Raw genomic sequence first — 12,479 nt, 5'->3', positions numbered from 1 at the left:
GGGTGCCGGTGCCCGCCGCAGGGCTGTTCCGGGACAGGGGAGCAAAGCCCCGGGATGCCCGGTAACACTGCCCGGGGCCCGGCGGGCGGGCCCGGCCTGGGGGCTGCTCACAAAGAAGCGTTTTATTGAGGTCTAAAGGCACTTTTTCAGGAACGGCAAAGGACGAAGCCCGGCGTTAGCCCTCAGCGCCGGTGGGGGGCGGCAGCGATGCCGGGATCGGGGGGCCCGGGAGCCTTTCCCGCGCTGCCGGTGCTGCCCAGGGGTGCGAGGAGGCGGAGGAGCTTCTCGCAGTGCCGGGCAGACAAGGGGCGGGGGCTGCCAGCAGCAGGAGGCTGCGAGTCGCTTCTGCTGGCCAGTGCGGCCAGCTTCTCGGTAGCCCTGAGGGACAGCAGGACCTGCGGAGCAAAGAGAGGGACAGGAGTCACCCGCCAGCCCGGTCCCCGCGGCACTGCCGGGTCCCGCAGAGCAGCCGAGCTCCCGGTGCGGTACCTGCTGCATCCCGGGGTGCTGGCTGAGGGACCGCAGCGCCGCCAGGGCTCCCTCCCGCACGGTCTCCCGGGGATCCCCGCAGGCCACCTCCAGCAGGACGTGGGGGGCCCTGCTCTCCATCAGCAGCTCCCCTAACTCGCCCGAGCGCCAGCACAGGTTACCCAGGGCGGAGGCCGCGTTGCAGCGTGTCCGGGCCTGCCTGTCGCTCAGCAGCCGCGTCAGCCTGGGCACGGCCCGGCCCAGGGGTCCGGCCGGGGAGGACTCGTGGTAAGCAGCGTTGGCCACCGCAAAGCTGGCTGCCCGGCGCACGCTCTCCTCCCGGTCCTCCAGACACCCCAACAGCCTCTCCAGCAACCCGGGCTGGCTCTGCAGTGCCTGGGGAAAGCCATGGCCATATCGAAGGAGGTTGCCCAGCAGGTTGCAGGTTTTGGCCCGTATCGGGTGTTGCTGGTGGCCAAGCAAGTGGGTCAGTGGCTGGTCAGCCACATCCGAGCCCCTCAGGATCTTCTGGAGAAAGGGCAGGTGTTCTGGACAGGCCCGGGCCACATGGGTCAAGAGAGACAGGAGGTCAGTTGTGAGCCTGACGTTGTCTGAAAACAAGGCAGACGACAAGAAGGCAATGATGTGCTCTGAGGCAGCAGCTTCCCTCACCATTTGGTCTATGATCTGCTCATCAGACACAACGAGGTGGCACAAAAGACTCATGGGGAGCTCGGTGTGTGAGAGAGGAAGATGGTAAGAGCAGACCTAAGGAGAAAGAGAGCAGTGCTGAGTGAGCTGTCCTGGGCCACAATATTGTGGGGAGAGAAACACAGGGCTAAGAGGGTACCTGCAGTAGCTGTGCAGGGATCTGGCTGTCTTTCACAGCTTCTATGACCAATGCTAAGGTGTCTCCATCCACATCCAGGGCAAAAGGGAAACAGAGGAGCTGGCAGGCCTGAATCACCACAGCTGGGACAAGCTCAGGGTCCCCATCCTCTCCTGCTTGCCTGAATTAATTGGCCAGAGAGAGCTTAATACAGAGGTGATCAGAACAACATGAGGGCAAGGGGCAGAGAGCACTCCCCACTCCAGGTACTAAAGAAAGGCTCTGCAGGTGAGCTGTGCCCTGCCAGTTCCAGGTCAGGAGCTTCTCAGCTCTCTGCATGCCTGTGGCCCTGATCACCAACCAAGCTCTACCCATTTTAGCCTTCCCCACAACTCACGTCTGTGCCAGGCACGCCAGGAAGCCAGGGGACAGCAGCCTCTTCAGCGTCACCATGAGGACACCATGGGGCTGGGTGAGCTGAGGCAGGCACCAGTGGGACTCATGAGTGAAGACGAAGAGGGCCAAGCTGAGGAAGAGCAGGGTGCCTGAAGGGGAATAGCACAGCAGAGGTGTAAAGCTAGAGAAGGCTGAAAAGTCTCTTTGCTGATGTTTGTACTGCCTCAAGGCTGCTCCAGGGTTGCTTCTGTGCTTCCCTGCCCAAGACTCAGGCCAAGCTCCACTCATGGTAGTTACATCTGCCAGGGTGAGTGCTCCCGTGCAGCAAATGCCCTCTTGTTCCTCCACAGTCAGCTCAGCTGAGCTGCTGCCAGCATGGACCAGCTCAAACTGCTCTCCCAGAGGACAACAGCAATCCTAATAAAAAGCTCTCCGAGCCCTCTGGCCTCAGGAACCAGGTGCTGCCAGGGACAAGTGGGGGCAAGTCTGAGGAGGATGTGGAGCTGGGCCCAGGGCAGATGTCCTGCTGTCCCACAGCACCTACCTGAAGGGGAGAGGAGATTCCAGTCTGGCTCTGCCACAGGGTGACCTTCCCCTGGGGAGTTTCCTTCCAGTGCTTCCCTGTCACTGCCTGCACAACACACTGCAGCAACACGATGCCACACCACGCTCCACAACTCTGAGGCAGCAAAGCCCTGCTCCATGGCTACATCCTCCTAAAGGTGGGAAGGCAGCTGTCAGAGGACTTCACGGTTGTCCACAGCTCTCCAGGGTTCTGGTCCATGGGTGGGCCAGGCCCATGGTCCTGGGAAGGTGAGGGCTGGACAGATAGGCCCAGGGGGAGGAGAGGGGTCCAGACAGATGGCAGCCCTGCTGTACTTTCTGCTGGTTTCAGTCCCAGGGCATGTCTGCCCTCTCTCCAATATGCCTAAGAATCACTCCTCCCTGCCCACCACTCTCCCACTAACCCTCCAGAGCTCCACAGACAACCCAGGAACACTAGGTGATTGTCATGGGGTTGCACAGCTCAGCCAAAGCTGCCCACTTTCCTGGTTTGCCTCAGCCTCCATCCATTTTCAGACCTTTTTGCTCCCACACCTTTTGGCAGGGACCAGGGAAAGGGAGACAGGCAGACTGGTACCTGGGCAAGGAGCTTCAGCAGGAGGAAAAAGAGCCCATCATAGAGACCAGCACCCACTGGCAGGGGGAGCTGCAGCTGCAAGAGTGGGGGAGAGGCTGGAGTGAGGTGCTGTGTCTGAGGGCAGTGGAACCACACCTGCCCCCTTCTGAGCTCCAAAGTGGGGTGAGAGTATGGCTCCCCTGCTCCTCTGTCCCCATCTCATACCTCTGCAGGCACTGTCAGAGCATTTGTCACCACTGGTAGGATCTCTTCTCCTCCAAGCTCCAAGACAACCCCGTGCTGACTGAGCTGTGTCAGGAGGAATGCTGCAGCACCCTGTGGGACAGGAAGAGCTCAGCACCTTTGGGACTTTTCTATCTGCTCGCTATGTATCAGTGCTGAGCCTTTATCCCTCAGTCCTAGGCATGGACAGCCAGGCTGTGTCTGCCCCCATCCCACCCTGGGTGAACAACATCCCAAATGGGATGTGGGGCTCTGCAGGGCTCTCAGTGGCAGTTCTGGTAGGGTGGGTACTTACCACAAGGGATACAACAGGAAACCGAGTGATGAGATCCACAGCCAGGGTAACCACCTCCTCAAGCCTGAAACACAGGGACCAGGAGAGAGGCACAGTGTTCCCACTACTTCACATCCTACAGAGCAGCAGCATCCAAATATCCCCAGGGCTGGAAAGCAGACACCTTGCAGGAGGAGAAGCCTCAGTTCACAGCACCTCCTTGTCCACACTGGCTCCTCACCACACCCCCAGCACCCACCCACACAGCCAAGCACTCTGCTGGTGTGTCTGGATCAGAGGGATCACTGGGAGCAGAAGCCCAGCTCTGGGCAGTGTCTGAGACAGAAGGATTTTTAGAGCAAGACATGTTTCTCTCCCACCTATGAATGAAAGCAGGTGCTTACCTGGGAGGGGGGGCCTGGAGCTGCAGGGTGAGTAGGGCCAGCAGGTACAGAGAGGCCTCACGGGCTGCCTCCTGGGCCACATCTGCCATGGGGACCTACCAAGGGATCAGGAGTCACAGGGGGACAGCAAGGCTGGGAGAGAAGAGGATGCTTCTAGGTACTGGAGAACTGCAGTCTCCAGACTAAGCTCCCCCAGACTCTTCTCCCAACATGTTCCCAAGCTTGGTCTGAGCAGTGCTCAGAGGAATGCCAGTCCTACCTTGCCCTTCAAGTGGTGCATGAGGGAACCCCACAATTGTTGGCTCCTTCCCAGGTGCTTGCACAGGCTTAGGCTGGCATGGCAGCCAGCATAGAGGATCTGTGAGGCAGAGGAGAGAGATGCATACCTGGCCCTGGGAACAGGGATGCAGTGACCAGGCCCATCCCAGTCACACCCCATGGCTGCCATGGTCTCATTTATCCAATACCTGACACCAGGGACATGGGAGTCATTGAGGGATAAGACCACAGTTTCCCTCTTCCCTGTGCTCTCTACTCCCAGCCAAAGGCCCAGACATCCGGATGGATCCATTACCTTCAGCACGTTCAAGGAACAGCTTGGGTGCTCCAGTCTCCCCAGGAGTCTCTCAAGTTGCTGGCTCTCTCCTTCCATAAGCTTTCCAGCTACCTCTTCAGCAACCTGCAGAAATCAGCCTGTTTTGTGCCTGAAGCACTGCACAGACTTTAGAAATTTAATGCAAGCAACAAATAAATCAAAGAAGATATCTGCTTCATACATGTTGCCTGTGTTCACAAAGGGATGCCATCTGCCATGATCCAGCATGGCTTTGATGCACCATCCCAAAATTGAGATGAGAAAGGTGAGATTCCTCTTCTGCTTCCCTCTTTGTTGACTCAGGGTTAAAGGATCAAATGTAAATCTGTAGTTGTTTTCTCTCTTATTATCCCTTCAATTTCAGATTTCTGGCAGCTCATATCACCGTTCTCATGTTTTCTCTATATTCTCTAGTCCCTTATTTAGTCCATCCCGCAGTTCAGATCCTAAGTGTGAGTCTCAGAATTGATTTTAGAGTCCTTGGACTTCTGAAGCTCAGCTATTGGCTGGGAGCAGCCTGCAAATGCCAGCCCTGTGACCCATGCAGTCAGAGGACCCCAGCCCTCCACTCTGCTGCAGTAAAAGACATCCTTAAGGAAAGGACTGCTGCCCTTCTGGGGACCACACCTCCTCGCCCTGCAAAGAGAGATGACCTGACCTGCTGCTTGGCTTCCCGACAGCCATTCCTCTCCAGAGGGATGCTGCAGGCAGCAGCCAATGCAGCCATGAAGATGTCTGCCACACATGGTCTCTGGTCTTGGGGTGAGTTGGCCTCCATTGGTGCACCTGCACAGGAACAGAGCTCAGGAGAAATGTGCAAAGGGACACTGAGAAGCATCTTGATGGGGCTGGAGGCCAAGAGAGGAAAAGTCAGTCTTGTGACATGAGGAGGGAGAGATCTAGGACTGAAGGAGGGAAGAGTTCTGGTTAGCAGGGGTTTGGGCAGATAAAAGTCAGCCAGCTCCTCCAGCCCATAGCACAGCAATGGCAGTCAGTGCTCTGAGGGAGCCCAAGGGTAGGAGGGAGAGTGGAAACCCCAGGAAAAGGTGGCAAGCTGCCACCACTGGTACCTCGCAGAGCAGGCTGATTTGAGATGGATCCCTGAAGGAGTCTGTTCAGCAGGGGCTGATGTTCCTCTTGCAGGCCGACATAGAAGGAGGCAGAGATGGAAGAGGATATCTTATCCAGGTTCTCACAGAGCAAGGTAAAGCACTGAGGGGAGATACAGTAGTTACCACCTATGCAGACTGAGGGTGGGAGGGTAGAGACAGACAATGGGGAGAAGGCTTTGGGGGGGATAGCAGAGCTGAGAGAAGGACTCATGCCAGAGTTTCAGGGACCTCCAAGTGTCCTCTCCAGCCAGGTCACTGTGTGGGTGGCACACACAGTTGCACGCTGGCTTAGAGAAGGGTATACACAGAGGCACAGCCAGGAAAGGTGTCCAATCAGAGACCTCCTTTCTGCATGTGATCCCACCCCCAAAGCTCCAGTGGGTGGGAGCCTGCCCTAACTAGAATGCATCAGCCCCTGACACACATACACACAGCCCCACAGAGTCTGTCCCTGAGGCAGAAGGGAGACAGGGGGACCCTTACCAGGAGGCTTTGATGGCAGAGTCTTTTCTCACTGTCGGCTGGCACAGCTAGCAGCTCTGGCAGCAGGGATAGGAAGCAGCTGGCACTCTCCTGGAAGGCCTGCAGGCTGGGGGAGGCAGCAGGGGCAAAGGAGAGCAGATAAACATGGCCCTTGATTGTTGGGACAGGATCTGGCTAGGGACCACGTGGACCTGGCTAACGAAGCAGGCAGCATACACCAACACTGTGAGCTGTGGCCAGCAGGCAGTACAACTGGCCTCTAGTCAGCTCTGCCCCTTCATTAATCCAGCTGGTGGGCAGTGCTCCTCTGTGAGCACAGCAATACAGCACGAGGCACTTAGTCCATGATACTTCCCCACGGAGATAGCTCCAGCCACAGCTTATGAACACCACCCTCCCACCTACTGCCAGGTCCCCAGAATGGTCACAAAAGACCTCAGATTGGAGATGGTTGTCCCTACCTGTCCTTTTGCCCACCCGCCTCCAGGCTCCATTCACTGCTGAAATAAACTGTGGTCACCATGAGGAGGTCTGTCAGCACCGTGATACACCAGGGCTGCTGCAGGATCCAGAAAGAAACAGCAAGTGGGGATTGTCTGCTGGCCATCCCAACACCATGGGGGCAGGATTGTTCTCTGCCAGGACCCCCCCCATCTCCAGGGTGCCTGGAAGATGCACCGGCCCTGTAAGTCAGCTCCAGGAGGACAGCATGATCAGCACCAGCATTCTGCAGGGCTGTAAGGAGCCCAGATTTCTCTCAAGTCCTACACCCACCTGCTTGGCGCTACCACTCTCCAGGATCTGCTTGGCTAGACACAGCAGGGACAGAGGCAAATTCAGTTCTTGGCAGAAGTGGCCCAGAAGCTCAGAGTCACACTGGGTGGCCAGAAGGTTGTCCACAACACGGAGCACAGGACGGAGACGGGAGGCTCCCTCCAGCATCCCTTCTAGCACCTAGACACAGAGAAGCCAGAAGACCTCATGATCAGCAGTGGGTTTGTCCTCTCCTGCCATGGGGCAGCTCTTCAACCCATTCAGGCATGAGACAGCAGGGGAGCAGATGGTAAGCTAAGTGCATGAGATAGCTCCAGCTCCTGGAGAAGCAGAGAATTTTCTTGCTGGCTGGACTGACTCCACCAATGCTCTCAACCCAACCCTGAGGAAGAATGTTGCATCTATGTCCCCAGTTGTAGTTGCCTGGTCCAGCTATCACTCACCTGCTGAGTACAGTCTGCCAGACAGGCCTGGACACGGTGCCGGAGGGCCGGGTCCCTCAGGAGGCTCAGCGGTGTGCTCAGCTGCATGGCTGAGGGCTCAGTGGCCTTGATCAGGTGCTGCCACTCCTCATCACTCTCTAGCTCCTAGGCACAGAGGAGACAGGACTGGTACTACAGACCCTGTCTGCCCCAGAGTCTCTGTACCAGCCCCTGGGGACTGGGCCCTGCTGTCCTCAACACAAGAGAGCATCTTACCTCACTCTCCAGGTCCACTGTCTCGATGCTGCGCCTGCCCCGAGGCTCTGCCCTGCCCCCACCAGGCTGCAGAGAGGCCCCTGCTCCAGGAAACTCCCTCTTATGGTCTCGAGTGATGCTGTCTTCCCTGGCCAAGGAACAGCACAATCAGTGAACAACCCTGCCTTGCCCTCTTCCTCCCATCCCAGCCTCAGCTCTACTTCACCGTGGGTTGGGAGGAGACTCCTCCAACTCTGCCATGCTGATCTTCCCTTGCAGGACACCAGCGTTCTTCTTATTGGAGGCAATGGATGCTTCCCTCTTACCAAGGACTGCCTTCTCTGGAGCTGCTCTGGGTCTATGCCCAGGGCATTCTTTGCCAGAATCCTTCGTGGATTCACCACTTTGCTTCAGTTGGCCCCAGGTGATGGCAGAGAAGTTTGTTTAGGACACTGTTACTCAGACAGATGAGTCCCCTAGACCCCACCACCCTGAGGCCTCCACATCCTGCCTTATGTGTGGCTCACACCCCAGCCTGACCCTTCTGTCTTCCCCATCCAGGTCCCATTTCAGTGCCCCTCCTTTGCCCAGACTGTGGAATACAGTCAGGGTAATCGCACACTTTCCCCCACCTTTTTCTGTGCCTCCTCAACCATCTTCTGCTGGGCTTTTCTCAGGATCCTTGACTGGCCGCTCTTGGGGGCCATGGAATGGGCTTGCTGCTCCTTCAGGGCCTGCAGCTCTGGGGACAGCTTGGTGGTGAAGGGGTTTGAGATCCCATGCTCTTCTGTGTTATCAGTCACTGGGGAGGCAAGGGGAGAACTTCATCAAACAGCTCAGGACATGAGGAGTGATTGGCTTTGGGATCCCAGGGGAACCCCAGGAGAAACAGAAGAACAGGGGCAGGAGTTAGGGGACAGTGCGTGGAGAGAACTGAGAGGAGGAAAGCAAAGACCAGAGCAGTAAAAGTAGCATGGCAGGGTGGTCCTTATAGCCTCCAGGCAGTAGGAGGAAGAAATGGACCTGGTCAGCACTAGAAAAAGAGCCAGCACTCACCAGTAACCTGTCCAGCAATGAAGGGGTGAGAAAGCAGCTCTGGCCATGACAGGCGCTGTCGGGGGTCCTTCATGAGCAGTCCCTGCAGGAAGCTCTACAGGGCAGCACAGCACCAGGGTCACCAAAACATGCTCTGCACTCACTAACAAGCAGAGTGTACCCACCATCTCCCCCAGTGGAGGCACAAAGAAGGACTGTGTTCTCTGCTTGGCTCTCGGAAAGGAGTGGTTCTAGTGCTCAGGGTAGATGGGAAGACACTTTCCTTCCCAGTCCAGTAAACCCCTCCTCTGCTGTCAGTCCCAGTTTCCCAGCTTATGGACCAACAGTGACAAGGGTTCCCTCCCAGGAGAGCCAGCTTTTACCCCTTCTCTATGTTCTGACATCCCCCCTGTTAGAGGTCATAAACCTAGGAATGATCTACCAGGACAGCAGATGAGGCCAAAGCTGCTCCCACATTAACAGACCTCATCCCACCAAGTAGGCTTTCACCCTTACCTTGAAGACTGGGCTTATAGCCACAGGCCATTTGACTGGGTCCTTGACAATGAGGCTGACAAGCTGGAAGATGCTGTTGGTGTAGAAGGGAGGGGTACCCACAAACAACTCATACAGGATGCAGCCCATGGACCACAGGTCTGCTGTGTGGTCATATGGCTGCTCCTCCACCAGCTCAGGAGACATGTAGAGCGGGGTGCCCTTGATGGAGGTCAGCACCATGGTGTGAATGCTCATGGCCCGGGCAAACCTGCTCAGAGCAAAGTGCAGATGAACAGTTCAGGCTGAAATGTAGCATCCAGGGAGATCCCTAAGAGTTTATCACCACCTCTTCCCTCTGGAGCTCAAAATCCTCCTAATCCCTGTTCAGCTTCTAACTACGCAGAATCTATGTCCCCTTCCACACTCCCTCCTCCTCTGCTACAGCACCAAAACCACCCCTTGGCTGCCTCAAGTGCACATGTCCCCTTCAAGCTGGCCCCAGCACCCACCCGAAGTCACAGAGCTTGACGACACCATCTTTGCCCAGCAGGATGTTCTGGGGTTTCATGTCACGGTGCAGGATGCGGTGGGAGTGCAGGTAATAGAGAGCTGAGACGAGCTGAGCAGCTATGGTCTGGACCTGCCAGAGACATAGGAACCTCACCCAGTGTCCCATGGTGCACAGCCATAGGGTCCCTTACAGCCTGGATCCCCCAATAGCCCCACTTCTGCTCTTGCAACTGTTTGGGGCAGTGGATAGCTAGAGCCATGGTTCCTTGTTGCAGCAGTTCCTTGGTGTAGGCCAATGACCAAGGCAGCAGCCCAGTGCTGTGGTCCTTTGAAGAGGAAACCCAAGGTCCTTGCTGGACCCCACTGTCTCCCAGTGCAATTTGGGCCCTTCTCCATCCTCTTCAGAAGCTCTGCCAGGTAAAGCCCCAATGGCTGATGTCTCCTGGGCCACAGCAGAGACTTGCTGCCTGCAAGCAGACAAATCCTGTTCTCTCCATGACAGTCACCTGGTCCTCAGGCAAACTCCCATCATCCTCCAGGATCTGGAAGAGCTCCCCCTCTGCATAGTCAGTCACTACCACCACCTGGAAAGAACAGCAGTATGATGAGATTAGGCATTCACCCATGCACATCCCTACAGCTGGGGACCAGGACAGAGCAGAGTAGGAGATCTGAGGGAGATGCTAGGGTGTCATCATGCTCAGCCCATCAGCTTGGTCTGGGACCTGGGATGGGAGAGAGCCCCTGTGGCTGCACTGCATCAGGGGCCTGGCACTTAGCAGAGGCCTCATGGCTGTCCTTATCTCAGACAGCCAGCAGAAACTAGGGTAGGGGAAAGGGAAGGACAGACAGGACAAGTCCAGAACAGCACTTCCAAGCCCAGTGAGTAAAATCACTCCCTTGAACTTCTTTAGAATCTGCTGCCCAACTTCTTTATTTCATGCCTCTATGTCCTACAGCACAATCTTCAGTACTTTCTTGTCATACTCTCTCCAGGAGAGTTTAAATTAGTGAAAAGTCGGCCTCTTTAGAGATGACTGAAGAGTCACCCTCCTCCCGTGATCCCAAAACTCTTTTTGCATTACACACCCTCCACCCAGCTCCTTCACTTCTGCATACAACCTAGTGCACTTCACACAGCCCATTTGGTGCTGGCTCCCCACACAGCACAGACTGAAGGGTTCTCAAAAACACTGCCCAGGCCCTTGGAGGTTGTCACCAGCATCTCCTGAAAAATAGGTCTCTGCAACAGCAAGGGCCAGCCCTTGTTCCCCTGCCCATCATGCAAAAGTATTCTCCCAACATAGTCCCTTCACCTCCTTGTCAGTCTCGAAGCTGTCAAGCATCTGGATGATGTTAGGATGATGGAGGCCTCTCATGATCTCAATTTCCCGCTGCAGGTTCTTCAGCTCCTTCTCAGACCGACCCACCTTGGGGATGAACTTCAAGGCCACCACCTTTCAAAGCAGGCAAAGCTGGGATCAGACCAGGCTCCCACTTGTCCTGGCAGAGGCTACAATTAACCCAAGCAGGATCCCTTGGAGTTGGGGCTTCCCCCATAGCAATGCAAGGACTCACAGTACTTTGCACAGTGGCATTTAAAGCAAGGAAATGTCACCAGTGAGTGCAGACAAAACCATGACTGCCAGAAACATGGGACAGGACCTAGGGATGTAGACAGCAAGCCTAACATGAGCCAGCAGCGTGCCCTGGCAGCAAGTATGGCATAGCTCCTGAGCTGTATCAACAGGCAGGAGTTGGAGTAAAGTGATTACTGCCCTGTATTTGGAACTCCTTAGAGCATGTTAGTAATATTGTGGCCAGTTTTTGGCCCAGAAAGACATCGATAGGCTAGAGTGGGTATAGGAGAAGCCACTGGGATGATGAGGGGGCTAAAGCATGTGGGTGGATGGCACAGGGATAACAAATTTAAAAAGGAGAGTTCCAACTTGACATAAGGAAAACCATTCATCCGACTATAGCCAAACACTGTCTGTGGGGTGTTTGTCCTTGAAGCTTCACAAGATCTAAATTTAATGCTGGCCCTGCTCTGAGCAGGGGACAGACTGGAGACCTCCTGAGGTCTCTGGAACTTTTCAAATGACTCTGTGGCAGCAGGAGTTGCTGGGAATGTCAGCAGAAAAATGAATGAGTGCAGAATCCCAAAGGCCTGGCAGGGCCCTGGAACCCAACAGCCTCCAGAAATGACTCCCCAAGCACCACACAGCAGACCCCCGGGCCTCTGTCTTGCCGCCCCTCTCCTCACCTGGGCGCTGTGTTTCCGCCGCCCCTTGTACACGCGCCCAAAGGAGCCTTCACCGATCATTTCCAGGACATGGTACTTCTCCATGGCAGGGGTGCTGGGAGGGAGCCACTGAGCTGCTGAGGCAAAGCAGCGGGTGAGGAATCATAGAATCATAGAATTGGCTGGGTTGGAAGGGACCTCAGAGATCATCAAGTCCAACCCTTGATCCCCTACTGCTGCGGTTACCAGACTATGGCACTGAGTGCCACATCCAGTTTCTTTTTAAATATCTCCAGGGATGGAGAATCCACTACTTCCCGGGGCAGCCCATTCCAATGCTTGATCACCCTCTCGGTAAAGAAATTCTTTCAAATGTCCAATCTAAATCTCCCCTGGCACAACTTAAGACCGTGCCCTCTTGTCTTGCTGAGAGTTGCCTGGGAAAAGAGACCAACCCCCGCCTGGCTACAACCTGGAAGAAGCGCTTCGCCCTCTCCCCTCCTCTCGGCCTCCAACTGCCACGGGACACCAACCCCCAACAGCAGCTGCGGTGCAGAGAGGGGCGACAGTGCAGGGAAGGCGGGGCTGCACCCGCCGCGATCCCAAATCCCAAGGGCCGGAGCCTCCCATCCCCAGGCCCAGCTGTCCCCCCACAACCCCCCTGCCGCGCTCCGTCCCTGCCCGCCGCCTCAGCCTCCACTGCCTCGCACCACGATGAAATCCAAGAGCTTTGCAGGCCCCCCCCGCACCTCCCGGGTGTGGGTAACCACTCCCCGCTCCGCTCCCGCCGCCACCGCGTCGCCTAGCAACGGTCCC

The 12,479-nt window shown here is 56.3% G+C and overlaps 1 protein-coding gene across 3 annotated transcripts; it reads right to left on the bottom strand.

Annotated features, from left to right (window-relative positions):
- Positions 1 to 3: 3 nt before the first annotated feature.
- Positions 4 to 12,460, bottom strand: STK36 (serine/threonine kinase 36). 3 transcript variants are annotated; one of them, XM_030453959.1, is made up of 27 exons: positions 12,413 to 12,460; positions 11,685 to 11,797; positions 10,735 to 10,875; positions 9,925 to 10,002; positions 9,418 to 9,548; positions 8,927 to 9,176; positions 8,432 to 8,525; positions 8,008 to 8,177; positions 7,602 to 7,783; positions 7,397 to 7,523; positions 7,142 to 7,285; positions 6,699 to 6,878; positions 6,386 to 6,483; positions 5,925 to 6,030; positions 5,400 to 5,541; positions 4,988 to 5,115; positions 4,309 to 4,413; positions 3,994 to 4,092; positions 3,735 to 3,829; positions 3,352 to 3,415; positions 3,039 to 3,149; positions 2,835 to 2,909; positions 2,238 to 2,409; positions 1,695 to 1,842; positions 1,319 to 1,478; positions 490 to 1,236; positions 4 to 395 (listed from the first exon to the last, which is right to left on the bottom strand). In XM_030453959.1, the coding sequence occupies exons 2-27, from the start codon at positions 11,766 to 11,768 to the stop codon at positions 183 to 185; spliced, it is 4,044 nt and encodes a 1,347-aa protein (XP_030309819.1). In that variant the 5' UTR covers positions 11,769 to 11,797; positions 12,413 to 12,460; the 3' UTR covers positions 4 to 182. The 3 variants fall into 3 exon arrangements, with proteins under 3 accessions (XP_030309819.1, XP_030309818.1, XP_030309820.1); XM_030453958.1 differs by having other exon boundaries at positions 12,374 to 12,416; XM_030453960.1 differs by having other exon boundaries at positions 1,141 to 1,236; positions 12,374 to 12,416.
- Positions 12,461 to 12,479: the final 19 nt, after the last annotated feature.

The sequence above is a fragment of the Calypte anna genome, chromosome 7 (assembly GCF_003957555.1).
Source record: "Calypte anna isolate BGI_N300 chromosome 7, bCalAnn1_v1.p, whole genome shotgun sequence".
Classification (NCBI taxonomy): domain Eukaryota; kingdom Metazoa; phylum Chordata; class Aves; order Apodiformes; family Trochilidae; genus Calypte; species Calypte anna.
Note: the sequence above shows the minus strand (reverse complement) of the source record. Positions and strands in the feature narration are given on the sequence as shown.

What these genes read in the sequence shown, in the direction of transcription:
- STK36 (XM_030453959.1), bottom strand. Translation starts at nt 11,768, where the DNA reads ATGGAGAAGTACCATGTCCTGGAAATGATCGGTGAAGGCTCCTTTGGG. An exon ending in TTGAGGAGGCACAGAAAAAG is followed by an intron (nt 7,784 to 8,007) that starts GTGGGGGAAAGT and finishes GGCCAACTGAAG; the next exon opens with CAAAGTGGTGAATCCACGAA. An exon ending in AAATCAGCCTGCTCTGCGAG is followed by an intron (nt 5,116 to 5,399) that starts GTACCAGTGGTG and finishes GTTCCTGTGCAG; the next exon opens with GTGCACCAATGGAGGCCAAC.